The sequence below is a fragment of the Rousettus aegyptiacus genome, unplaced genomic scaffold (assembly GCF_014176215.1).
Source record: "Rousettus aegyptiacus isolate mRouAeg1 unplaced genomic scaffold, mRouAeg1.p scaffold_m13_p_6, whole genome shotgun sequence".
NCBI classification, from domain to species: domain Eukaryota; kingdom Metazoa; phylum Chordata; class Mammalia; order Chiroptera; family Pteropodidae; genus Rousettus; species Rousettus aegyptiacus.
Window position 1 is genome coordinate 71,437,910 of NW_023416309.1, and position 25,722 is coordinate 71,463,631.

A 25,722-nucleotide genomic window follows, 5' to 3' on the forward strand; every position below is an offset into this window, starting at 1 on the left:
TAATGCCCAACATGATGGTATTAGGAGACATGGCCTTTGGGAGGTGATTAGATCCTGAGGGTAGAGCCCGCGTGAATGGGATTAGTGCCCTTCTGAAAGAGACCCAAAGAGCTCCCTTGTCCCTCCTGCCATAGTGAGAAGGCAACCATCTATGAACCAGGAAATGGGTCCTCATCGAACACCAAATCTGCTAACACCTTAATCTTGGACCTTGGCTTCCAGAACTGTGGGAGATCAATTTCTGTTTCTAAGCCACCCAGTCTATAGTATTACGTTGTAGCAGCCCAAATGGACTAAGACAAAGATCATTCAAAAAAGTGTTACAGTGCCTTGACTTTTAAAACAGAAGGGCTCAGGGTCATTGCCGTTCTTATAATACTTTATATGGGAGAATGTTTTATAGTTCACAAGTCACCTTTCAGTGCATTGCCTACTTTGGCAGAGCAGTCAGCTGTGTTCCTGTCACGCAGATGAGAAACTGGAGACTCTTGCAGGGAAGGGCAGAGCCCAGGCCGGCATCCACATCACCTATTTTTAAGCTTAATTTGAATCTGCTTACTCAACTCTGTCTCTGCTGTCTATACTGCTGCTGTATGTTAATGACCATCCATTACCAATTTCTCAGGGGCTTTTGATGTGTGCAAAATAGCTCTGGGCTAAGATACTTTTTTATTTTCTTGAGTCTTTTTTAGTGATTGTCCCTGATCCCTATTCCCCCACCTTTACCCAGTGTCAAATTGTCAGCTGGTGCTTCCTCTTACTGCCGAGATACCTCATTCCATATACTGTGAACTGAAAAGCTGGATAAGAAAAATTAATTTTTAAAAATTGTTTGAAAACTGTGAGTGAATGAATAGGCTCTGAGATTCTAAAGGATTTTCATAAGAGTGAAGTATACAGAGTAGGCTCAGGTGCATATACTTTCTTTTTGTATTATGGAAAATTTCGAACTGTTAACCCACAAATAAAAGGCCTTTCAAAGTGAGAGGGAACAAGCATTTGTTTGAGATCAAACTAGCTATTCAGAACCCACAGATTTAGTCAGAAGCCCAAACAGTGTTCTGATTTGGAGACAATGGTAATAGGTATTTATGAGAAAGGGAAGGGGAATGATTACATCGGTAGAAGGAAGGGGTTTTTATAGGTGCAGATAACATAGTGATGCTAATTCTAAAGAATATTCTTAATATTCAGTCTGGTAGTTACAATGTCTGCTTTCTTGTTATCTTCACAAACAATTCTTTGGGGCACAATGTTGCTTTAGGCCCAATCCAAAGGTTATTTTGCCCTGTTTTAACATTCCAAAGATCTGAGGCATAAGACGTGCAAGGCAAAGCCTCTGAGATGGCAGCTCCAGCTCCATTTTGAAGTGGCTCCATTTCTTTCTTTCTTTTGACAAAAATCTCTAAAAAGTAGAGAAAATAGTATAATGAACCTCCATGGCAGAAGTTGGGCAACTTCAATAATTAACGATATGGTATTCATTTTTCTGAATTCTGGATTCCTGAAGTATCTGGATATTCCTGTACCATTACTGACAAATGTGGGTGCCCAGAGAGAACACCTATCATGAGATGTTTGCTGGCATGGGCAACTTTGAAGGGCACCTTGCTACAAGGTTCTCATAAAGCACCTTCTACCCAATCTCCAGGCTGCCCCACAGGTCTGCATGGAGTAGTTCATGCTTCTCAGGCTCTGCCCTTCTGGTGACCACAGGAAGGGAAGCCTCATTTGTCTGACAGGGCAATCCTGCTGGGTAGGTCAAGTGCAGTGTAAACCTGTGTGCATTCTATTCCTCACGTGTGTCCTATTTCCTTACCGAAGTTGTTATGGGAGGCTCTGGTTGGAATTTTTATTAGTCTAGAGAGTAAATAAGCATTACTTCCACTTTCTTATGATATCAGGCCTGGAAGTTTCAAGTCCACTCTCTGGTGTCCCAAATCTCGAGTGAGTTCTCATCTGGTCTGAACGCAGCCATGTGCGCATTGGAGAAAGCTGGACCCTTGACCAAGAGCATTCCCTGAATGGCCTCCTGGACCCCTTTCCATGGTCTTGTGGAACAGGTATCACAGCCCTGTTTCATGGATGGGGAAATGGAGAGAGGGGACGCCACTTGTCCTAGGCATGTAATTAGTAAGCAAAAAATTTGGGACTCAGATGAGCCTAATAATTTGAGTCTTCATTAATAAGCGGAGAGCTAATTATAGTCATTGACGAGACTGTTCCCTTTCTGTTGTGATTAATTCTACATTTATTTTTAGTCTTTCAGAGAATGGAGATTTGTGGCGAAGTTTTGTTCCGAGCAAGAAACGTGCGATCCCTGACAGTCTTCCTTGGCCTGCGCCTTTTCCCTGAGGAAAACAGACAGCCGGCAACCAGCTCATCAGTGTGCATTTTCTCAAAGCTCAAGAGTCACCAGGGATTTGTGGCAACTTAAGCTACTTTGAGTAAACCCTCGAGAACTATTTTCACACCTTGATAAGAGTGGCACCACCAACAAATGAAAACTGCAGCTTCAGTCACACTGTTGGGAAAAGAAATTAGGGCCTGGCTTGTCTTTGGGACAAGTGAAGCAGGCTGGGATACTAATTAAAAGACAGTCGTGTGTGTGTGTGTGTGTGTGTGTGTGTGTGCGCGCGCGCGCGTGCCTGTGCCTCTTAAAAATATTTCTAAGCTTCCAAAGAGCCCAGCCCCACTTTGGGCAGGTTTTCCGATGTTTTAGATATGTTAATAGTAGCCCTCAAGTTTGAGGTGGGTCCTAGCCCTGGAGCCTTTCCCTTTCTTTAACATGGCTTTGCTTATCTCTGCTTGGCTCTTTGGCGGGGATATTTCGTTATTTACTTCCAAAGGGCAATTTCATCTTTCACACTTCCCTGTTGCATCTGAGCACTAGTGGGAAAGGGGCAGAAACCCCTTTCGCTACCCACCCATTAAGACCCGTGAAAAGACGAACATTGGTTTCTAAATATTATTTTTGCTCCCACAACTTACTTCATTTCTCTGAGGCTCTCCTTCTCTCCTCTCCTTTCTCTTTCCTTTCCTTCCCTTTCTGTTTCTTTTGCAAATGGAAACTCTAGTTTTTACGGGAGAAGCTGGGTTGGGCTGGGGTCTCCTTTGGCTGAACAACATATGTCAAGGGTCAAGGGGATGGGAGTCCAGGCTGCGAGAGGGATGGGCTTGCCTTTCTCTTCCCTCCTTCCCCTCTGGTTTCTCACTCCTTTACCTATCTGTTTTATCCCATTCCCTTTCTAGTCTTCTGTATTCTCTGTGTCTAGTTCTCTACAGTTGTTTCCTCTCCATTAATCTATTAAAGGTTCTGCCTCCCAACTTTGTCTGCCCAGCCATCTTTATGAAATGGTGGCACACCTGACCAAATAGGATGCAAATGCAAACCCTACCTACTTATAAATACGATGTTCTCTGATGGTACAAATAATTTCTGAAAACATACGACAACGTGTTTAGGATGGTCTGCTCTAGAATGATGTTTCTCAAAGTGCAGTCTGAGGATTCCAGCAGCATAATCTGGGGATTTTGTTAAAACATTCCTGGGTCCCATCACAGACCCACTCAATCAGAATCTTTGGGGCTGAGGCCCGGGAATAGGCATCATTTTTAACATGCTCCTCTGGAGATTCTCATACACACTTCATTTTCCGAAACTTTAGCTGGACCTCTGGTTGAGACTCCAGGTAGAATTGGGGAAGGGATGGACTGAGAGCTCTAACACTTTCTCTTCCTTGTGAGCCCAACACCAGGTTTCTTCAAAACTCCGAGGGAGAACTGGATCCATCTGTCTTCTCTGAAGTCATGATTCCAAAACGCTTATTCTCAGTATACCAACTTTCTTTTCCTTTCCAGTCTTCTAAAAGCTGACTCTCAAGATCATTGATTCCCAGGAAGTGCACAAAACATCCATGACAGAGCGGGAAGACAATTTTGAACCTCTACTTGTCTATAACATACATTTTAATAGAACCCTTTTAAAATTCTAATTTTGTGTATTATAAGATGCATATTAGTGAGATTCATGTATTTAATTTATAAATAGTAGAAATATATATATTTGGGAGTTTTACTAATAAGAGTAGCAGTCAAAAAATTTGGAGCACATTACTCTAGAATCTAGACTACATGTTGAGGTCAGGAACTTTATTTTTAACAAAATATATTGGAATATAGCATCTATATAGAAAAGTGCACAAATAAGTGCACAGCCTGGAGAACAGCCCTGTATAACTAGCACCCAGATCAAGAAGTTGATTATTACCGGCATCCCACTTACCCCCATATACCCCTTCCCAAAATAACCACTCTCCTGACTTCCAGGAATTTCATATAAATGGAACCATGCTGTATGTGCCCTTTAGTGTGTGGCTTCTTTTGCTCAACATTACAAATGTAGGATTTACTTACATGCAGCAATAGTTTTTTTTTTTTATCTCAAAATGTAGCATTTTCCACTTAATGATTAATGATGACACATTTAATTATTGTACTTTACTGTTGATGGACACTGGGTTGTTTTCAGTTTGGGTCTATATGTCTTTCAATGAACATATGAACGCTTCTCACTCAGGGCTTTACCTAGGAGGAGAATTGATTAGTCATAGAGGATGCTATGTTCAGCTTTACTAAATATCAAATTTCCTAATGGGCTCCCACCAGCAGTATGTGAGTTCCAGGTGCATCATAGTCTCACCAATACATGGTATTTTCCATTTTGTTTTTATATTTATTACCTGGCGAGTCTAAACTGTTAAATTCCTATGATTTTGATTTGCTTTTCTTATGATTAATGACGTTAATCTCTTAATGTTATTGGCCATTTGGTGGTTATCTTCTTTTGTGAAAAGACTGTTCAGGTCTTTTGTCCTTTTTTCTACCATGTCATCCATTTTTTCTTATGGATCTATGGGAATTCTTTATACATGCTGCCATAATCACCTCTTTATCCTCAGGCCCAGAACATTGTCTATTTTATATCATGTGCTTAATAGTTCTTAGGTTGTTGTTGAATGATGTAGCACACATGGTGGGGAAAAACACCCTTGTCAAATGGATGAGGACTTTATTTACTTTTTGTTGATTATTTGACTTAACATTAACAGTTTAACTGAGGCATAATTTACATACCAAAAGCTTACTTGTTTTTAAGTGTACAATTGAATGATTTCCTGAGTTGTGCAACCATTACCATGACCCAATTTTAGAACATTGTCATCACCCCCAAAAGAAAGCTTATGCTTTTATTTATTCCCTATTACCAGCTCCAGCCCCCAGGAAACTACTAAAACATTTCCAATAGTCTCTTATATTTTGCCTTTTCTGGACATTTCATATAAATGCAGTCATACAATATGTAGCCTTTTCTGTCTGGCTTCTTTCATTTAGCATAATGTCTTCGAAGTTCATCCTTCTCGTTACATGTGTCCATTCATTTTCATGGCTGAGTGATTATTCCGTTACATGGTCATACTACATCTTGTCTATCTGCTTATTGACTGATGAACATTTGGATTATTTCTACCTTTTGGCAACTCTAAACAGTGCTGCTATGAACATTTACTGCAAGTTTTTGTGTAACCATTTGCTTTCATTTCTCTTAGGTAGATACCTAGGAGGGAATTGCTGGGTCATATGACACATGTTCACCTTTTAAGAAATTAAAACTTACGTATTTCTCTGCCATCCAAAGGCTGATCATGGAAAGTTATAGAAGACTGTGTTGGATAGAAAAGAAATATCTGTCAGCACATAATTACCAAATGCACAGAGTTGAGAGAAAGCAAAGAAAGAGAGACTAAAGGCTGCTCTTAGGAGTTTACAGTCTAATCCTGACTATAAGACATATTCTTTTATAGAATAACTTGGCAATATGGAAAAGCAGAATAGGAACAGGGGTCCAGACAATCTATGTAGAATGAATTCAGAAATTATTGAATGCCTACTTTTAGCAAGACTTAATGTTAAGCTTTAAGAGGGATAAATGGAAATTGAAAAAAAAAAAAAACATGCTATACTTCCCTTGAGTGACTAAGAGTCTAGTCAATAAAATAAGACTTAGTTATCAAAGAGGTTAAATAATTAAAGATTCAAATAAAAGTTCAAGATAGTAATAGCAGATCAAGGAGGAGAATGGCAAATGGGAAAACAGATAAGGGAGAAACTCATTTTTCCTTCAAGATCTTGTGAGAAAACAGAAACTCAGAGTGTTACTTTAAAATTTTTTGGCATTCCAAAGATGTAAGAGTTTACACTTCTATTATTGCTCTGGAAATTTTAGTTCAAAAAGAAGTGTTAGATAATAAATAACTGGTGTCATTGGATTAGATAGATAATATTAATTGCTACTGTTTGAGTACTTAATGTGCCTTCCATTGCTCCAAATAGTTTACATTTTTACTCACTTAATTCTTTTAATAATTCTATGATATAAATACTACCATTTTCTTTTAATGATAAGAAAAATGAGGCTCAGGGAGGTCAAGTAAATTATCCAAGGGCACCCAGCTAGAACTGAGGTTTGGATATAGGGAGTCCAGAGCCTACACATTTAACCATCTTGAGTCCCATATTCCAGCTATTGGACTTAGTCTCCTATCATAGATGTGGAAATAGACACAAAGGTCTTAGGGAGTTTGTCTGAGGTTGCTTCATTGACAGATCAGGGACAGGAGTCCACTGACTGCTAGTCCAGTCTTCTATCAAGACTGATGTTGGGTATCACCAGAGAGCCCTTTCTTAAGATACTATTTGTAAATGAGCTACAAGGATACATTTTTCCTGACTCTGGCAGGATGGACTAGAAGAAGGAGCACTTAAAGACAATAAACTAGATCTGAGTTCAAAGCCTCATTCTGCTGTTGATCGACTGTATGATAGGCGAGTCCAGTTTCTCTACCTGGAAACTGGGGGCAATAATCAAACCAGGATTACAGAAATGAAATGAAAAACTTGAAAAAATTGACAGCCGTTACTAATTTTGGTGTCGCAGAACTGTTTGGGGTTGGTGATTTGGAGCTGAAGTGTATTGGATGCTGTATAGGCTGAGATTTCTCAAGACCAGACTGGATCACAGGTTGCTCAGAGGCACCAAGGAGGAAACACTCTGGACACGCTCTCTTAACTTGAGCTGGGCCTGCTAACAGTCACATTGAATTTATTGAATTTACCGATACAGTGAATTTTAGTCCTTCCAAAGACTTGATTAGGTCAATTACTTGTGGTGACTGTGTTCTATAAAGAATGTTGTAGCTCTACATTAAGGACTCTTAGTGGTGACTATGGGTAATTTCCCCCCCATGTTTTAAGCCAAGCAAGGGTTTGTGAATTTGCAATGGATGGAATATTATAAACAATCTGCATTTGTCAACGTGCCTGTGGCAAGAGACCAAACTGAGACTGCTCAGGTGAGATGGTTTAAATGCATAATATGGTTCAAAAGTGATTCTCAAAGCTTGGGTGGGCCTGGGCATAGGCCTATTTTAAAGTTACTCAGGTGATTTTAATGTGCAGCCAGGTTTGAGAACCACTGATTCAAAGCACAGAAAGATGTGTAAGATCTTAAGGCTCTTGTAGCTCAGCCTGACTGGTTTTACAAAGGGCATCTAGGCAAACACAGAGATGAGGCCAGGGGAGGTATAGTGGAGGGCCTGCAATGCACAGGCTAAGTCTCTACTTAATTTAATAGGCAATAGGAAGCTATGGAAGGTTATTGAGCAGGATATAAGGATAGGTAGTTAAAAGTATACAGAGAGATTAAAGTGTCCAGCTATTTATAGCTTAAGAAGTGGACTTTAAGTTTTCCTACAGAGTGGGTTAACAAAAGAAACCCAGTTTTCTTTTACTCCTATATCATCAGTTCAAGATCAGTTTCCTTCAGCACCCAAGTCCACTGGTCCCATGGGAGTAGAGACTTTTCCAAATGATATCTGTAGGTATCTGGCACATTGCATAGAATGTGGTAGCCTCCCACGAATGTTTGTTGACTAGTAATTGAGTGTAGACTCCTCGGCCTGGCCCATCTCGATTTCAGAATTGGTACCCTCAGCCAGCACCCGCTTTGCATGCAAAGTGGTGGAGTCTGTTTCCCTCACCTTTCTCCTTTCCTTCATTTATCTTCATGGGCCTGCTTCCAATTCTGCCAACTCTAACTCCATTGCCTTCCTGGTCGGTCCCTCCCGTGTAACACGCTGCTACCCGGCTTCCCGGCTTAGTCGCCCAGCTTCAAACCTGTCTTGCACCCACTGTTCAGTTTCCGGTGAGTCAAGTTCAACACCAGGTTCAGTGACGGCGCACACACATTCCCTTACGGGGACCTCGGAGGGGGCGCTCACCGCCTTTTGCCACTAAACCAACATGACAGGCACCGAGGGAGAGGCGTTTCTATCCCAGCGGCCCTCTGGCGGGGTGTGAATGGGAAGACCCCTCCCCAGTGATCTGCCCTTTAGGCGAGCGAGCGCCCAGCCCTCAGCAGGCGTGGCTGCTCTGGTCCAGCCCCCGCCCCGCCCCCCTCGCCGCGGAGGAAGCCCCGGCTCGGCCACCCGGCCACCAACCCCGCTCCACGTACGCCGGGCCACTCCCTCGCCGCGGAGCCCGGCGGAGGGTGATGCTCCAGATCCCACCTCCCCAGGGAGCTGCGCATTTCCGCGCGCCAGGGCGTCCCCAGCTCCGGCTGGCCCTTGCGGCGGCAGCCCGCGTTCCGCGTCCGCGGGAAGTTGTCTCCCGAGCCCGCGGCTCCTCGGTCTCCTCCCCCTGAGCCCCGCCCCTCCCGCCCGCCCAGAGCTGGGATCTGCTAGCTGCCCGACCCGGGGGCGTCGCCGCTTGCTCTCCGAAGCCAGCGAGGCTCCAATTCTCTGCGCGGAGCGCACGCCCCCCGCCTGGCCGGGGATCCCCGCACACCCCCCGAGACGGCGCGCGCCCAGAGCGCGGGAGCCCGGAGCGCTGCTGGGCGCCTGGGACCCCGCGGAGCCGCTGCCCAGCCCGCGGGGCTCGGCAGAGATGCAGGCTGCGCTGTGAGCCCGGGCGCCAAGGCCATGTCCGGCGCCCGCTGCCGGACCCTGTACCCCTTTTCCGGGGAGCGGCACGGGCAGGGGTTGCGCTTCGCCGCGGGCGAGCTGATCACGCTGCTGCAGGTCCCGGACGGCGGCTGGTGGGAAGGCGAAAAGGAGGACGGACTCCGCGGCTGGTTTCCAGCGAGCTATGTGCAGTTGCTGGAGGTAAGGGACGAGGCCAGGGTCTGGGCGACCGGAGGCTCCTGTCCTCGGCGCGCTCGCAGACCTGTTGCCCCCACCGGGGATGCTGGAGCCATCTCTGTGCATAGGGCGCCCCGAGGCAACCGCTGAGGGTCGGTCTTAACCGTAGTTCCGCACTCCTGAGGGCGGCGAAGGCAGCCGGTGCCCCCCAGGGCGTGGGCATCGCGGGATCACCCCCCAAGCGCCCCTCGTGCGTGGCCTCGCGAGCACATCGTGGAGCCCTGAGAAAGCGAGAACTTGTTGCTCGTGTGAGTTCTGGAGCGGGCGGGTGCCTTCCGGGCAGTACTGGGGCCGGCAAAGGGCTGCAGAGTCCTGCGGTCTAAGGGAGACGCACGGAGGATCAGGGATCGGAAGAGTGGCACCTATTCGGCCGCACAGCCCCGTGTCTCCACTTGGGAGCCCAGAGCCTGCCGACCTGTGGACGGTCTTGCTGCCCTGGGTCAGGCTACTTGGCCGCCTCGGAGCCGCTCACTTGCTGGTCAGCCGAGCCTGACTGGGCTTGATCTAGGGGTGCCAGAGAAACCGCCCCCCCCCCCCCGCCCCGCCAGCACTCCCTCCTTTTCAGAACCTGAAAGTGGCTTGTTCCGGGGCCTCTGGCCTGGCCTCAGGGCTACAGGGGACCTACTGAGCCAAGTCAGCTGGCTGTTTATTGTCTAGGTGACAGTTGGGAGGCCTCTCTGTCCTCTAATCGCTGAGCTCATGGTCACAGCCTGAGTGGGATCCCGAGTTTCTAAAGTCCTGTGTGTGTGTGTGTGTGTGTGTGTGTGTGTGTGTGAGAGAGAGAGAGAGAGAGAGAGAGAGAGAGAGAGAGAGAGAGAGAGACAGAGACAGAGAGACCGAGAGAGACCGAGAGAGACCGAGAGAGAGAGACCGAGAGACGCAGACCTTACAGGACATATTTTATAGTAAAAGGCTCCCTGACACTGGAATTGTATAGATTGCATGAGTGGTTACCGCAGTTGTGTAAGTATGCAGACCGGTTGTAAAATGCTGCCCAAGTCATGAAGACTGAACTTATTTATAATTTAACCCCTGACCTACTTCACAAAGAACAAAGTTGCAAAATTCGGCTGAAAATGCTCCAGTGTAACTCCGGGAAGTAAAGAAAGGAAGGAAGGAAGAAGGTGAAATGATGATAGGGTGAGTTTCTCCGAAAAGTATCCTGTGGATACATTATCAAAAATAGAGCCTGGCCTCATAAAGGTACATTATGTTTCTTTCAGGTTCAGGGGAAAACAGTAAAATCCCTCCTAAACGAATCACCTAGTAGCATTTGAGCAAAGTTTAGGCTGGAAGGCGCTCTCGTGGGCTGGGAGCTCTTGTGGGCTGGCGGCATAGTATATTCCCTAACCTTCTTGGTTTTGTATTTTGACAACCTATGAGTGAAGAAGAGGCTCAGGTGTGTTTCTCAGCTTTCCCAGTTCCTTACTTGAAATTGGGATGTGAAAGAAAGCAAGTGTATTTTTCTGAAGACTTGGCACCTCCTTTTTTTCTAGCTCCAAAGCCTTGAGAAAGACTACTATTTTAGAGTTCCTCTGGTGGCCACACTTTTCGAGGAAATACCGATGTGGAAATTTGGCTGTCAGATGTCTGTCTGGTGCGGAGTGTCCCTGGCTGGACTCAGCCAGCTGTATTTGGGTGGGTGTGAAGCTGGTGGGTTTGTAGGCTGTGTTAGCAAGAGTGGAATGGCTCTGCATTTCTTAGTGGTGGAAAGGGAGGGTGGACCAGATTCAGGGAATAAGCTGAGTGATCAGCTGGGACAGTCTTGGGTGTGTCAGTCACATTCTATGGCATAGACATACTTAGGAAATCTCTGATGCCTAAGGGGCTTTCAGATGACCTGCAATAAAAGTGGCATCTGTGTAAGCAGGGCTGCTGAGAGGAGCTTCCACTTGTTGAGTACCTTCTAGGTGCAAGGCATAGTACATACACTCACCAATTCCCCTGACAGCTCCGTGAAGGGGGAGGCACCAGCCCTCATTTTAAAGCAGGTGAACTGAATTTAAGAGAGGTGAAGGAAATTGCCCAAGGAGTAGTGCTTGCAACTTTGGTTAGCAACTCAGATGGTCAGTATTACCCCTGTGCCTGTCTTTCTTTTAAACATGATAGCCTGGGCTCAATTGTGCTAGAAGGCCCATGAGGGAAGGGTGTGGATCCATGTGGGAAAGAGCAAGTGTAACCCCTGAGGTCAGCATGGTGGTGACAGCATCCCTAAGGGGTGGCTGAAATATTGGGGTTAAAATGAGGACAGCTGCTCCTTCCCACTTGGAGCATCTCTCCTGCTAAACCTGAAGTTTGATTTCACTCAGAGCCAGCTGGCTTTCACACTACGGAGGCAGGGGGGCCTGCGCCTTGAACCCTGGGGCTCTTCAGGACCAAAGGTGTTGGGGTTTCAACAGAGGGGATGGTAGATCTGGCTTTTTTTTTTTGTCTGTGAGCCTCTTCTGTGAGCAGGCTGGATCTCAAGGCCGAGGACTGGTCAGGGATGGAGGCTGTGCAAGCTTTTGGGTTGGGGTGAGTCCTCAAATACAGATTCACTTCGCGGAGAATGTAGTGGTCCCAAGGGAGTCACTCGTGGTGGACTGGCCAGCAGATGGAAACATGAGTCCAGAGGAATACGAGCCAGGTGTTCATCAAAGCTGACAGTGCAGAAACGAGGAGGCCAGAGAAGGGGCTCATTGGTCCTGGAGGCGGTGAACCCCATAGGATGTCTGCCAAAGGGCTGCCTGACACAGAGCTTGCTGGGGGCTAAGCTTTCAGAAGGCCAGAGGAGCTACTGGGGATACCAGTACAGACAGAAGGGATGATACCAGCCTCCTGGGGGAGGAGTGGGTTGGTGGCTGCACAGGTGAGAAAGGCACCTCCACTGTAACTCCCACCCCAGTGTACCATTTGCTTTCTGGTGAAGTGATACCGGGAAACCCCATCTTGATGAAAAAGAGTGCTAGGGGTTGAGAGTAGCACATGCAAAATGGACACTCCTCAAGGATTTCTTCCTTGTTTATATGAAGAAAGGGGAACTGAGCCCAAGCTTTGTAGGAAGCATACCCTGTGGAGGGGAATTGGCAGATCTGCCCTGGCAGCCAGCCAGTCCCTGGGGAGATGTCACTTAGGTAGATTTTGAACCTGGTTCCTGGGGAAATCTTTGGTCAAGACTCCTAAGGCAGTTTCTAGGAAAACCTCACCTCAAGTAGAGAAGTGTGGAGGGCCCTGGTGGGACCAATAGCTAGCCCCAATGGCTGGTCAGGGCATGGGCAGCCTCCCAGGGACTGCCAGGGAGAGGAACCAGCTCCTCCCAGGAAAGGGAGGAGGCCTAATAGATAAGACCCACAGCTGCTGCGTATGAGACATAACGTCTTTAGATAAAAGCGGCGAGAAAAATCTTTCTTGAGGATCTTTTCAGCCATGAAAAGGGAGAGGAGTCAAGAATTCTAACATTCGAGATACATGGTTGAGGAGGAGCTGTGATGGACACGTGAGACAGGGCTGGAGTCTGCAGAAGCACATTCTGTCGGCTGCGAGCCGGGCCTGAGATCACCTCCGTAGTCTTGGGGGCCCTGTAGGGGAGGAGATTTCCACCAGACCTCTGGGGTACATGGAGGCTGAGAAACAGCTTCTGGGAAAGGTACATAGAGGAAGGAGCCCAGATCTCCATCTCCATGGAAGAGCTGGAGAGTCAAACATGGTCCAATGACTGGACAGGTTCAGTAGCTAGAGAGCCAGAACCTGGCCCAGGAATTCCTTGTGGACTGCTCTTACCTTGAATGGAGAGAAGAAAGGGACCTGGAAGATACTGTAAGGCAGCGGTCCCCTACTTTTTTGGCACCAGGGACCTGTACTCCTATGAGAATCTAATGCCTGATGATCTGAGGTGGAGCTGGGTTGGTGACTAGCTCTGTGGAGCTGCTGCAAATACAGATGAAGCTTCCCTTGCTTACCAGCCACTTACCTCCTGCTGTGCGGCTCAGTTCCTAACTGGCTGCAGACCTTAGTGGTCTGGCCTGGGGCTTGGGGACCCCTGCTGTAAGGCATCTGGAAAAATTACCAGAGCTTTTGGGAAATAATTCTGGGGGTTAATAAGATCGGAATGCAAACACAACAGAGCTTTCCTTGATCTACATGCTGTTCTTAGAATCCATGATCTGGCTGTAAGGTCTGGACCTCGAGAGATACTAACAGTATGTGATGCTGTTTGCCAGTGGAACTAGACAGTTGCAGAAGGTCACTCTTGAACTTGATCGCCTTCTCTCTACCTTCTCTTCTCCCATTTTTGGGTTCATGTGATTGTCCTGCAGGAGTTTACAAGGTGTGGCTGTGGCAGAGAGATGTGGAGCTGCAGCAGTGGGCTGTGCTATGGATAATTAAGGAATGATGTCTTATTTATTGCTGAATAACAAGCCACCTCAAAACTTAGTGTCAGCTAGGTAGTTCTTTTGCTGGTCTGTTTTGGCGTCTCCCTCTCATTTGTAGGCAGTTGGAGACTGGGAATGGAGTCCTGGAGGCTCACCTGGGCTGGAACCTCCAAAATGCATCTTCACTCAACATGTCTGGTACATTGGTATTTTTCCATGTGGTGTCTTATCCTCTAGGGCTTTTGCATGTGGCCTTTCTCTTCAGCAGGGCAGTTGAAGTTTTTACATGGGGATTCACATCCAAGAACAATCCAAGATGAAATTGTCAGTTCTTCATCTCAGAATTGTCACATCCCTTCTGGGACCAGTCTATATTCATTGTGGGAAGGAGGTACATACAGGTGTAGATATAGGGAGACCAGGTTCGTTGAGGGCCATTTTGTAGACCAGCTAACTCAGAAGGGTGGGGAGAACACACCTGAGAAAGATGATCTGTTACAGAGAAGCAGCGCCAGGCCAGACAGGAGAGCACCCAGAGGGAGATAAAATGCAGGAGACTTGGCCATTCTACCTCGCCATCTTTGGAGGATATATGCTTTTTCAAGATGCCCTGGATTTATTTATAAAGGCCACATGATAAATGATGCAGCTGAATTCGAAACCAGATTTTCCTGTCCCTAAAGCCTGGGTCAGTCCACTGCCATTGACATACCAGTCCAGCATTTTCAGGTCGGAGCTATTTGGTGCTGGTTATTAATAGACAGTGTATCTGAGCTGTCTGACATCTAGTAGAGGCTGATATATTACACAAATTGATCTTAATACAGGGCATTTTTTTCTGTAATGTGAAAATTTCCTAAAATGGGTGTGGCCTTGTCCCTCTTGCCAATAATTTTTAAGGCGGTCATCAGCTCTGTTCACAAAAGGTGTAATTAGGGCTGGTGGTTTGCTGAGTATGTAATTGTGGTGGAAAAGACCAAGGTGCTGTTTCCAGCAACTTCACTGTCATCCTACCCTTTGATTGGGGCTGTGGCTACATTTGTAGCTCTGAATGTCTGCAAACCTACCTTCCCCCCACCACCCCGCACTATCCACTCTGCTCAGGAAGAGTCTGTCCCTTCTTCACTGCCCTGGTGCTGGTCAGGTGACCTCACCACAGGACTTCAAAGCAGTGGGCAGGGCTTATAGATTTGGACATGTTCTTAAAAGTTCCCTTAGCAACAAGTCGGCAGGAATCCCTGACATCTGTTAACCACCATGTGAGTCTCTGCAGGCCATTACTACTTAGAAACGTGAATGAGATGCTCTTCTCAGCCTAAAAAAGCCCAGCTCTTATCTGATAGCCTGGTCAACTTCATCTCTGATCATGGATGCTAGGCCCCACTTCACTGGCGAAAGAAAATGTTTGGTAAACCAGGAAGCCTTGTTTTTATGTAAGGTATTAGGGTTTTTGTCAGGCCACTCTAGGGGACATTGTTCTCCCAGCTTGCTCCCTTATTACAGCAGCAAGGTGACACATGACAAGCTTTCTAACAGAATGTTAGGACTGATTCCCTACACTTAATTGCAAAATTATTATATTCCTCTCTCCCTGTAATGACAAAGCTTCTGAGGTGGTGTTTGTCCCTACGAAGAGAAGTAGAAATGGTGGCCAGCAGGTGGGTTTGGCTTGTCTTTTGGTAGACCAGAGCATGGGGTAACATCATGGAGGTTTAGCTATAATAGCTGTATGAATTGTGTGAGGTTTCTGTGGACACATGAGAGGACTCATCCACCTCTTTCACGTTTAGTGTTTTCCCTATCTACCATCTGATAAATATTTGTTTTTTTTTAGGTTAATTTTCTGGTTCGTTGTATTTGTCTCACTTTTTGAGCTTGTACCCAGATTCGATCCCCAGGTACTCATATTTTACATGTCCAAACTAAACTCAATCTCTCTCCTCTTTTCACTGCCTTCTAACCCCACCCTCCACACTGGAGTGTTTGTCATCACCTTCTGTCTGTTTACATCACCTGACATTGTCTTTTCTTCCCACTTCCTTTAGGGGAGCAAGCCTGTCTGTCTGTCTTCCCTCAGAAACATTTCTCAAAGCCTTCTCCTTAACTTGTGTTGGAAAACTTTTCCTGTAGAGGTCCAGGAAACATTTCAGGCTATGCAAGCCAAGAGGCAAAATCAAGTTGTAGCTGCGTCACTATGATTTGTAGTGTGCCAGAGGCTGTGAGAAGCCGTGAGGCTATGAGAAGCCGTGAGAGTGGGCGTATGGTCTCTGTCACAGCTACTCAAGTCTGCCCTTGGAGCGTGAAAGCAGCCAAAGATGATCCCCAAATTAATGGGTGTGGTTGTGTTCCAATAAAACTTTGTTTATGGACACTAAAGTTTGAATTCGTTTTGTCATGTGCCATGAATTATTATGCATTTTTTTTGCTTTGTTTTCAGCCATTTAAAGATGTCAAAGCCATTCTTAGCTTATGGACTTTATGTAGTTTGCCAATCCCTGTCCAAAAGTTGATCATTCAGTTATTCAGCAGTTCCTGATTGAGTGCCTATGATGGGCTGTGAGCACCGTTGTAGTTGCTGGAGGTGAATCAGTGAAGACACAGAAAAGCTAACCTTTTATTTGGGAAGATGGTAAACTAGCAAAAAAAAATATAATTTCAAAGTAGTATGGGGCCAATGAAATGATACTGTGATGGAGTGGGGGAGTGCAGGAAGGGGTTTGTTCGATAAGTCTGTCAGAGAAGCCTTCTCCAAGGAGGTAGCATTTGAGCAGAGAGCTCAGTGATGCACAGGGGCCAGCCATGTCAGTATCTCAGGAGAAATCATTTGAGGCAGAAGGCACTACATACAAATACAAATAACCCTGAAGAGGGCAATACGTTTGATATACTTGAAAGAACCAGAATATTCTAGAAAGGTTGGAGAGTGGTGAACAGGGTAGGAGAGGTTGGGATGGGACAGAGAGGGAGGCAGGTAAGTTGGATAGAGACCACACCCACCTCAATATATGTAACTTCTATTTTTCTATAGGAATTTAATTTGTATTTTGAGTCTCTACGCTGCACGGTGGAAGAAATGTACTGTCAAGTAATTTGGCATTTCTCGCCCTTTCCCCAGATCTGCACTTACATTCTGGGGGACTTAACTAAAAAACATCATTCTAAGGGTCCAGCTGCTCCTCGATGTCATTTGGGCATCTGCTGAGCTTTCCTCCGGCTGTGTGGGTCTCTGCCTATCCATGCAATTGCCAGAGACAGTCTCCTGTCTAAGGTCTCTCTATCCAGAGCAATCTCCTCAGCAATTTTTGGGAGGATAGGTATCATGCTCTAACATTGTTTAAGGCTGCTTCTGCCTCCACTGGTTCTGGGGGTGGAGGGTGGAAGATGAAGAGAAGAAAGTCCTGATTTGTGGCTTTTGTCAATTTCTGGGGTGTAAATGTTTTCTACTATGGCTAATTTCAAGCTAGTAATGATTTTTTTTTAATTGAATATATTTGACATACATCATTGGGTAAAGTTAAGGTGTACACTTATACATGTAACATTATTGCCATTACAGCAATATTTAGCACCTCTATCACATTACATAATTACTCCCCTTTTTTTAGTGGTTGGTAGGTAGTTTCCAAGCATGGCAGAAAACCTTTGGTTTGATTGAAGTGTGGAGAATGGGTTTGAAGAGAACAAGAAGGGAAGTCAAGAGACTAGCCAGAAGCCCAGAGTGTGGTGGTGGAAGTGAGATGTTGAGAAGTGGATGGATTCAAAATCTATTTGCAAATCAAGTCAGAAGGACCTGATGGCAGATGAACTGGAGGAGGGCAATGGGCCTCACCTCTGCAGATCATTTGGGATGCGCTTTTCCCCACTGAATTTTCCTCTTCTGTGAATTGTTCATTCTGTCACCAGAGACTTCTTCCTTAAAAAAATGATGTAAAAAAGCAAATAAAAATTGGGGAAATGTCAATAACTTTAATGCAGAAAATGCTTTTATAAATTATTGAAAAAAAAAACCAAACACATCTGTATAAGAAGGAGCAAAGAATTTGGATAGATACTTTATAATAAAAGATATACAAAGGCATCAGCATATTCAGTCTCACTAGTAATCAAAGAATCGCAGATTTTAAAAAAGATAGCTTTATATACGCTGCGGTGGAAGAAATGTACCGTCAAGTAATTTGGTGTTTCTTGCCCTTTCCCCAGATCTGCACTTACATTCTGGGGGACTTAATGAAAACTGTCAAAAAAAAAAAAAAAAAAGAATGAGTATTGGTAAGGGTATAGGAAAATTATGATATGACCCTTGGAGGGTATATCTTAAAAGCCTTGCTAGCATACATGCCCTCTGATCCAGCAATTCGACTTCTAAAAATTTGGACTCATGAAGCACCTGATAGATGAGCTGTAAGAATGACCATTGCGGCATTCTTTCTAATGGAATGTAAATTGGCCACAGTTTAACTGCCCATCAAGAGGAGTTGGTTAAAATAAGGTTCACCTGTGCCTAGTGCAGGGTCAGACATGCAGAAGAGGCTTAATCACTATAATGACACTGAATTTTAAAAGTAAAAACTTTTGGTCAGTGATGCTAAGTATTTTCATGGAATTAGCATAGTTCAGATTTCACCTGTGACAAGGTATGTCCAGGAGAGTATTGGTTTTTAAAAGCAGGGACCATGTGTGTCTTGCATTCTGTAAGTATCCTGTTGTAGAAAGAACAGGTTGAAGAAATACTTGCTGGCCCAAGGCCAAGTTCTTTTAAATATCCTCAGTAACAGCAAATCTTTGTCTTTAGAAGGGTGGATTTGATTTTTTTTTGGAAACAGCCAACATTCATTTGGAGGCAAGTCTGGTGTGTCTGTACGTGTGACTATCTGTCTATCACCTTATTGCAAAAAGAATTTAAAGCAGCTTACCAAAAAGCATATGCTACCATAAGATAAAAGCATAAATATGTGAGGAAATCTGGGGAAAAGAGAAAATAAGATAACTATTGAGGTGAAGTCTAAAAAGTGAAGAGGGTAATTGAGTTAAGTTAAACTGTTCAGGGTTTACAAAGAGATCTTACCCTCAAGTAATGATGAGTTTGAGCAGTTCTCAGTGGGGAGTAACAAAAATTCTAGAAATGGTGACATTATGGACATGTGTGCTAGATCAGCCAGGATGGGTTAGGATATGTTGCCATAACAAACAACTCCCAAATCAGCAGTGGTTAAAATAACTTAGTTTCACTTCTTCCTCATGCTGCAACTCTATTGCAAGTTGGTTTGGGGCTGTGAGACCTCCAGGACCCAGAATGATGGAGCAACCACTATCTGGAATCATGCTGGTGATCATGCTGATAAACAGCATGTGGTTCCTAAAGCTTCTTCCCAGAAGTGGCATGTGACATTTATGTTCATATTTCATTGATTAAAGCTTAAGCTTAAGTGGATAGGAAAAGGCAATCCTACTGTGTGCCCAGAAGGAGAAAAGGAGCAGGCTGAATATATGAGAACAGCTCTGTTGACCACCACATGTGTACCCACTTGGGGGATGCCCTTATTTTATGGTATGTTTCATTCTCACTATTTTATGACCATCCCTAGAGCAGTGCTTCTCAAACTGATTTCAGTGCTTCTCGAGCAAGGCTTCTCAAAATGAATTCCCTGGATCTTGTTGGTTGCAAATTCTGACTCAGTAGGTCTGGGATGAGGCCAGAGATCCTGCATGTCTGACAAGCTTCCACTGCTGCAAGAACTTAAAGCCATAGTGCAGGCCTCAGCAGATGCCCTTAGCACCTGAGAGCCAGGATGAACACTTACCATTCTCTGAAATCAGCTCTCCCCTCTCCCAAGCCATCCTTGCATCTAGCATATTGTGGGGCACACTAGTAAGTAGTTGCCTGGTACATGACCTGATCTCAAACTTCTTATGATTTTTTTCTTTCCAGTAAATAATCTGTCACAACTTTTGGTTCAACAAAATCCAATATTTCTATTTGAGTACATACCGTGTGCTCTGAGCTCCTCAAGATATAGAACTAAGGTTAGCAGCTCTTCTTTGGGAGCCCTTGGGGATGTACTGTCCTTCCAGGGTGACTCTGGCAGGTGACCTCTCTAAAACAGTTCAGTTTCACACTTGTTCTGTAGGAATGAGAGCCATTCCAGACATTTGGCATCCATTGTTCTTTCTCAGATGCCTTAATTCCTCCTCCCTTCTCATTTGCTTGTCATGCACAGAGAACTCCAGGCTTAGTCAACAAAAAACTAATTAAGTTGTAAAAACTCTTTAGAGATGGTACTTAAAAAATTCTACAGAAGTAAGTCCTTGTCCTAATTTAATCATGACAGAGGATCCTTATTTTAGCAGTGGCTCATGGAATAGTGTCATTGAGGCATTTGTTTTTTGATTCATAATATAATTTAGAAATAGAAATAGGAACTTTGAGTCTACCATTCTCCTTTAGAGAGTGTTTTATTGATAAATAGCTACAAGCCTTTGTTGTGGTTTGACTGAAAAACTGTTGAGTTTTTGATTGTCAAGGACATACTCAACACAAAATCTAATCTGGTACTCAGTCTAATATTTTCATATTATTAGAGAAGGTTTCTCATTCCTAGAGCTTGTCTTCTGGTGTGGGCACAACGAATCTACCTGAACGGCATCACGATATCACTGCAGGGCATCAAGGCTGGCGCTTCTCAGACAGTAATGTACATGCACATTCATGGGGTCTCATTAAAATACAGTTTCTGATTCAGTAGGTCTAGGATGGGACCCAAGACTGCATTATCTTACTGACTCTCATGCAATGCTGATGTTATTGGTCTGTGGGCCACAATTTAAGGAGCAGAGCATTTGAGTACTCTAAAAGAGTTTTTAAGTTCACAAATCATGATTAAATCCTGGAATTAGGTTGGATTTAGTTTACTTCCCCCCCCCCCTTTTTTTTTAAAGTAGATTCTATGAGGTTATACAGGGTCATGGAAAGAACACAGGTTTTGGAATTAGACCTTTCTCTGAGTGTTTTTAATCTGAGGACAGAGATATGGAGGTGGTAAAAAGGTAGGAGGGGTGGGTGGCAACTGGTGTTATTTTCCCAGAGGGGTCCCTGGATCAGGGGGTGGAGGTGGGGCTCGGGATGCTTTACTGGGTCCAGGATCAGGAGCTGGCCAGGGAGGAAGAGAGGCTGGAGAGCTGAATGGTGAGTGAGTGACATGAACGCAACAGGCTTAGTGTCTTGACTGCAGTGTGAACATGATGGCAGAGAGCGAGTGAGCTTGGGATGGACTTGCCAGATACTAACAGTATTTACAAGAATATGCAGCAGGGACGGGGCCTCCACATCTCGAGGCACTTTATTGGTTCCGAGGGGCTGCTGGATGCTTGTGTGGTTTGGTTTGTGGGCTAAAACGTGAGCCGTGCAGCCATCCCCCGTGTGGACTGCTCAGCCCATGTCCTAGGGTGGGGTGGAACCTCGCTCTGTGTGGGCTGCAGCATGCACTGCAAGTGTCGCAGTTCTGGGTTCAAATCTTGTCTCAGCCCCGGCTACCTGTGAGACCCAGGCAAGTTACAGAATCTAAGTTTCACAGGGCTCCAGTGAGAGTAGCTGGTGCCTTGTACACACTCTGTTAACGGAGTGTACATCCCACATGTTCTGGGGATCATGCCAAGTTGAATGCTGAGAGCTGCCTCAGGCTTCTATTGGGGGACTGCTGGGGTCGGAGAAACTTTTTTCCATGGACTCCTCTGAGGTCACAGTGCAAGACTGGTTGCTGCAGCACTGTGGTAAGGCCTTCTGACCTGTGGGCACAGATCCCCGGAGAATCTTATTAAATGCACATTCAGATTCAGAAGGTCTCGGTGGGCCTGAGAGCCTGCATTTCTAACAAGCTCCCAAGAGATACTGCTGCTGGTGGTATTGGGCCCACACTTTGAGATGTAGATTGTAGAGCACTTTTGGGGGCATTTCAGGCCACAGGTCCTACTAGTTAAAGCAATAAAGCTGGCCAGTTCCAGTTTATTTAGAACTGCTGTGTGATGGTTGCTGCTGCTCAGGCTGGGCTAATTAGTCTTAATTGCTTCTTACCTGGGTCTGATGGGTCTCTGGCTGCCCTATACTCCCAGAAGAGGCTTTCCTTGTAATGAGGAAAAGGCTGCTTGTTGGGAGAGGTGAAATGCAAGAGGCTGCTAAAGGGCTTAAGCATTTTTCATTTTCCTTTGGTCCTGGAGCAAAGAAAGGTTCGTTTCAAGGGGCTGGGTGGAAATTCTTTTTTGATTTATTTTATTTATTTATTTAATTTTATTAAAGTATAGTTGACGTACAATATTAGTTTCAGGTGTACAACATAGCGATTTGACATATTCCTTATGATGTGATCACAATAAGTCTAGTAACCATCTGTCATCATACGAAGTTATTACAATAATATTGACTTTTTCTCCTATGGTGTACGCATTACATCCCTGTGACTTTTTTTCCACTTATATGTGGAATCTAAAAAAACAAATGAACAAATAAAACAGAAACAGAACTCATAGAAACAGAGAACAAACTGGTGGTTGCCAGAGGGGAGAAGGGAGGGGAGTGGGGGGATGGATATAAAGGGTGAAGGGGAATAAGAAGTACAGTTACAAGGAAATTCTCTTTTCAAAGTGTCGTGGGGCTCAGAAGCTAACGTTCTAGGGCTGAAAACCGGACATGCTATTAGCCCCACCAAACAGGCATCTCCACAGTCCCTTGGTGGAGCCCTCAAGCCTGTACTGCTCTGGAACAGACCTCTCTCTTCTCTTGCCTGGATTACTGCCCTGGCCCTTAACAGCAGTGGCCGTCTCTTTTATCCCTTGGAGATGTCCATTCTCCAAAGCATCGCTGCAGTGACCTTTCTAGCCAGTTTGATCTCACAACACTCCTGTTGAAGACTTTTCGTAGGTTTTCATTGCCTTTAAAATATAATATGCCTTAGCTTCATTTACAAGGCCCTTCATGACCTGGCCTCTGCCTCCTTCTCCAGCTGAGTTTTTAGCCCTTTTTTCACATGTGTAATGCTATCAAAAGCACATAGAACTACCTAATTCTGGGATGCAACTCCGCTTCCTCTTGCTGTGTCCTAGCACATGCTGTTTCTTCTCTCTGAAGTAACCTTCCTCCCCCAGCCTTTCTTTTAATCTCATTCCCTTTTCTTTTTATTTAACAGCTCTATTGAGATATAATGCACATACCATTGAAAGTGTGCAATTCAGTGTTTTTTAAGCATATTCATTAAGTTGTACAACCAACATCATGATCGTTTTTAAGACATTTTTATTGCCCCTTATCCCATTAGTTGTCACTCTTTGTTTCTTCCCAACCACTCTAGCCCCCAGACAACCACTGATTTGTCTCTATAGATTTGCCTATTCTGGACATTTCATATAAATGGAATAATATAATTTGTAGCCTTTTATGACTGTCTTCTCTCACTTAGCATAATTTTTAAGGTTTATCCATGTCTTAATATCTATCAGTACTTCATTTCTTTTTATGGCCAAGTAATATTGTATTATATGGCTATATGCCACATTTTATCCATTTATCAGTTGATGGACATTTGGGTCGTTTCTTATTTTTGGCCATTGTGAGTATCGTTCCTATGAATGTTTGTATACACGTTTTTTGTGGATAAATGTTTTCATTTCTCTGGGTATATATACTTAGGAGTGGAATTGCTGGGTGATACGGCAACTCTATGTTTAATAATTTGAGAAACTGCCAGACTGTTTTCCAAAGTGGCTGCACCATTTTACAGTACCATCAGCAATGTATGAAAGTTCCAATTTCTCCATATCCTCACCAAGACTTGTTATTATCTGTCTTTTTAATTATAGCCATGCTAGTGGTTGTGAAGGGGTGTCTCACTGTGGTTTTGGTATGCACTTCTCTGATGGCTGATCATTTTGAGCATCTTTTCATGTGCTTATCAATGAGCTGTATGTCTTTGGAGAAATGTCTATTCATATTCTTTGCCCATTTTTTAATTGGATTACTCATTTTCTTGCTATAGTGTCTTTTTCTTTTTTCTTTTTAGCTGGAGTAACTTGTTCTCATTACTTGGTTTTGGTGTTAATCTCCTGAGAAGACTGCAGACACAGCCCCCCTGCATCCTTCTGGATGTCCTACACTCACCCCACTGTATGGGAATTGTCTCTTGCTCTCACTACATTGTAGATTTTTTGAGGTCAAGGATTGGGTTTCTGATCTTTATAGATTCAGTGCATGGTGCACAACCAGACACAGGCACTCGATTAAAAATAATGGACCATAGTGTAGTAATTTCAGTTATGGTGCTGATGAATACAAGATTCTAGGTCTGCCACCCATGATAGTTATTTGGTTTCATGTGGGAAAAAACATAATAGAGTTTGCAGAGTGACACTCTTACGGAATCTCCACCTAGGCATCTTACACATTCAAACTATGATAATAAGACAGATTGGGGAAGACAGTGTGCACTACTCAGACCAAACATCCTCCCAGTGGGAGCAAAAATCTAGGATTGCATGAAGTAGGATTGTTACTTTGTATATAAAGGGCCGTAGACTATTATTACTTCCTGCTGGAGAGAAACACAGGAGTTGAGGAAATCGACCTGCCTTGGGACTGTTTGATTACTGGGTCACTTCTTCTGGAATCCTGGAGTGGGAGTGTTCTCAGTGTGTAGGCAGGCAGTTGGCTGTAATGGTGTTTAGAGCTTAGCAGACCTGGGTTTGGGTGCTGTCTGTATGAGATTGTTGATACATTGCTTACATGACCTTGGGCCTCAGTTTCCATAGCTTTAAAAGGGGGATAATAAGCCGCACAGCGGAGGATCACTTGAAAGTTAGAACTGTCGCCTTTAACATAAATGCTCCACAGAGAGCCTGGTGTCAGTGCTCAGTACATGCTGGCGGCTGCTGTGGTTCCGTGTTTATTTCCCATCCATCATCAGAATGCTGGCCATTATTATTTGCTTTTTCTTAGGACAAGAAACCTGCTACCCTGAGAGTCACTGCAGCCATCTTGGTCATCATTTCTGGTGGTGACCTTGTCTTTCTGCCTCTTGTCACCTTAACTCAGTTTCCATATTCGTTCTTACAAGTGTCTTTCTGTTAGGTTTAGCATCATCATTGAAGACGTGTCTGCCCAAGGAAGTCAAGGCCCTTCTGTGGATAGGTCTTCAGCTTTGTCATGGTTTATTTAGACCAGAAACTTAAACCAGAATTTTTTTTGTCGAAACATCACAGTTGTCTGAATCTCCTCCCATCCGGATCCTTCTTGGATGTGACCGAGATGAGAATCTTAACTACAGGTAGTAAGTAAGGGAAATCTTATCTTAGAGCACATGGAAGATAAACGAGCCTGCAGACACAGATTTTTCTGCAGAAGATTGCGTCCAGAGGCCTTTGAGACACCTCCCTGCCCATGGGCCAGTTGTTGCTCAGAGTGCCGGTCAATTCACACTACACATTTGGGATGACAAGACCTGTGATTTTCAAGTTGACGTGTTTTGTGACATGGCAAAGGGGACATTGATTCTTTCAGTCAGCCAGCTGCTGAAATTTCAAGCACCATTATAGGTTCTTTGAGGGTAGGAGAGGGTACTACAGTACAGTAGTGGGAAATTATGTTGTGCCCTAGTTCCCATCTGCCCTGGCCCTATAATCTGATCTTATTTTAGTGTGGCTTTTCCAAAGGGGTCTGTTTGCTATTCCAGCCCTATGACTAGTGCATGCTGATTAGGAATTTGGGATCAGAGAGAGAGTGAGCCGGGGTTTGTGAGTGTTCAGTGGGGTAGGAAACTTATGAGGCCTGATCGGTGTGTGTCTTTAAGGATCACTATGGTGGGTGTGGCCACAGAGATCCTGATAAACTTTAAAATTTCAGATGGACTTCCTCAGTGTCACCCAGGAGAAAATAGCCAGAATGAGAATGTAGTCAGGCTTCTTCTCTGTGCAGAGTCATCCCAGTATATTTGGTGGGTGGGGAGCCCTGCCAGTTGGGAGATGTTGGAAGTGGGGTTTTCCAAAGGCATTACAAGGCACTCCAGGGGGATAGTAGAGCCAGCTGTGGCCTGCACCTTTGCTCCTGACTAGGCCTCCGGCCTAAGAGGACAGCA

General features: G+C 44.7%; 1 protein-coding gene across 2 annotated transcripts in view; it reads left to right on the forward strand.

Moving 5' to 3' along the window:
* Positions 1–8,881: 8,881 nt before the first annotated feature.
* Positions 8,882–25,722, forward strand: part of GAS7 (growth arrest specific 7) — a 204,867-nt gene continuing 188,026 nt past the window's right edge. Inside the window, exon 1 of one of the 2 annotated variants that reach the window (XM_016121292.2) lies at positions 8,882–9,221. In XM_016121292.2, coding sequence (XP_015976778.1) covers positions 9,039–9,221 — 183 coding nt within the window. In that variant the 5' untranslated portion in view covers positions 8,882–9,038. The remainder of the gene's footprint in view (positions 9,222–25,722) is intronic. The other variant, XM_016121299.2, reaches the window with a different exon arrangement.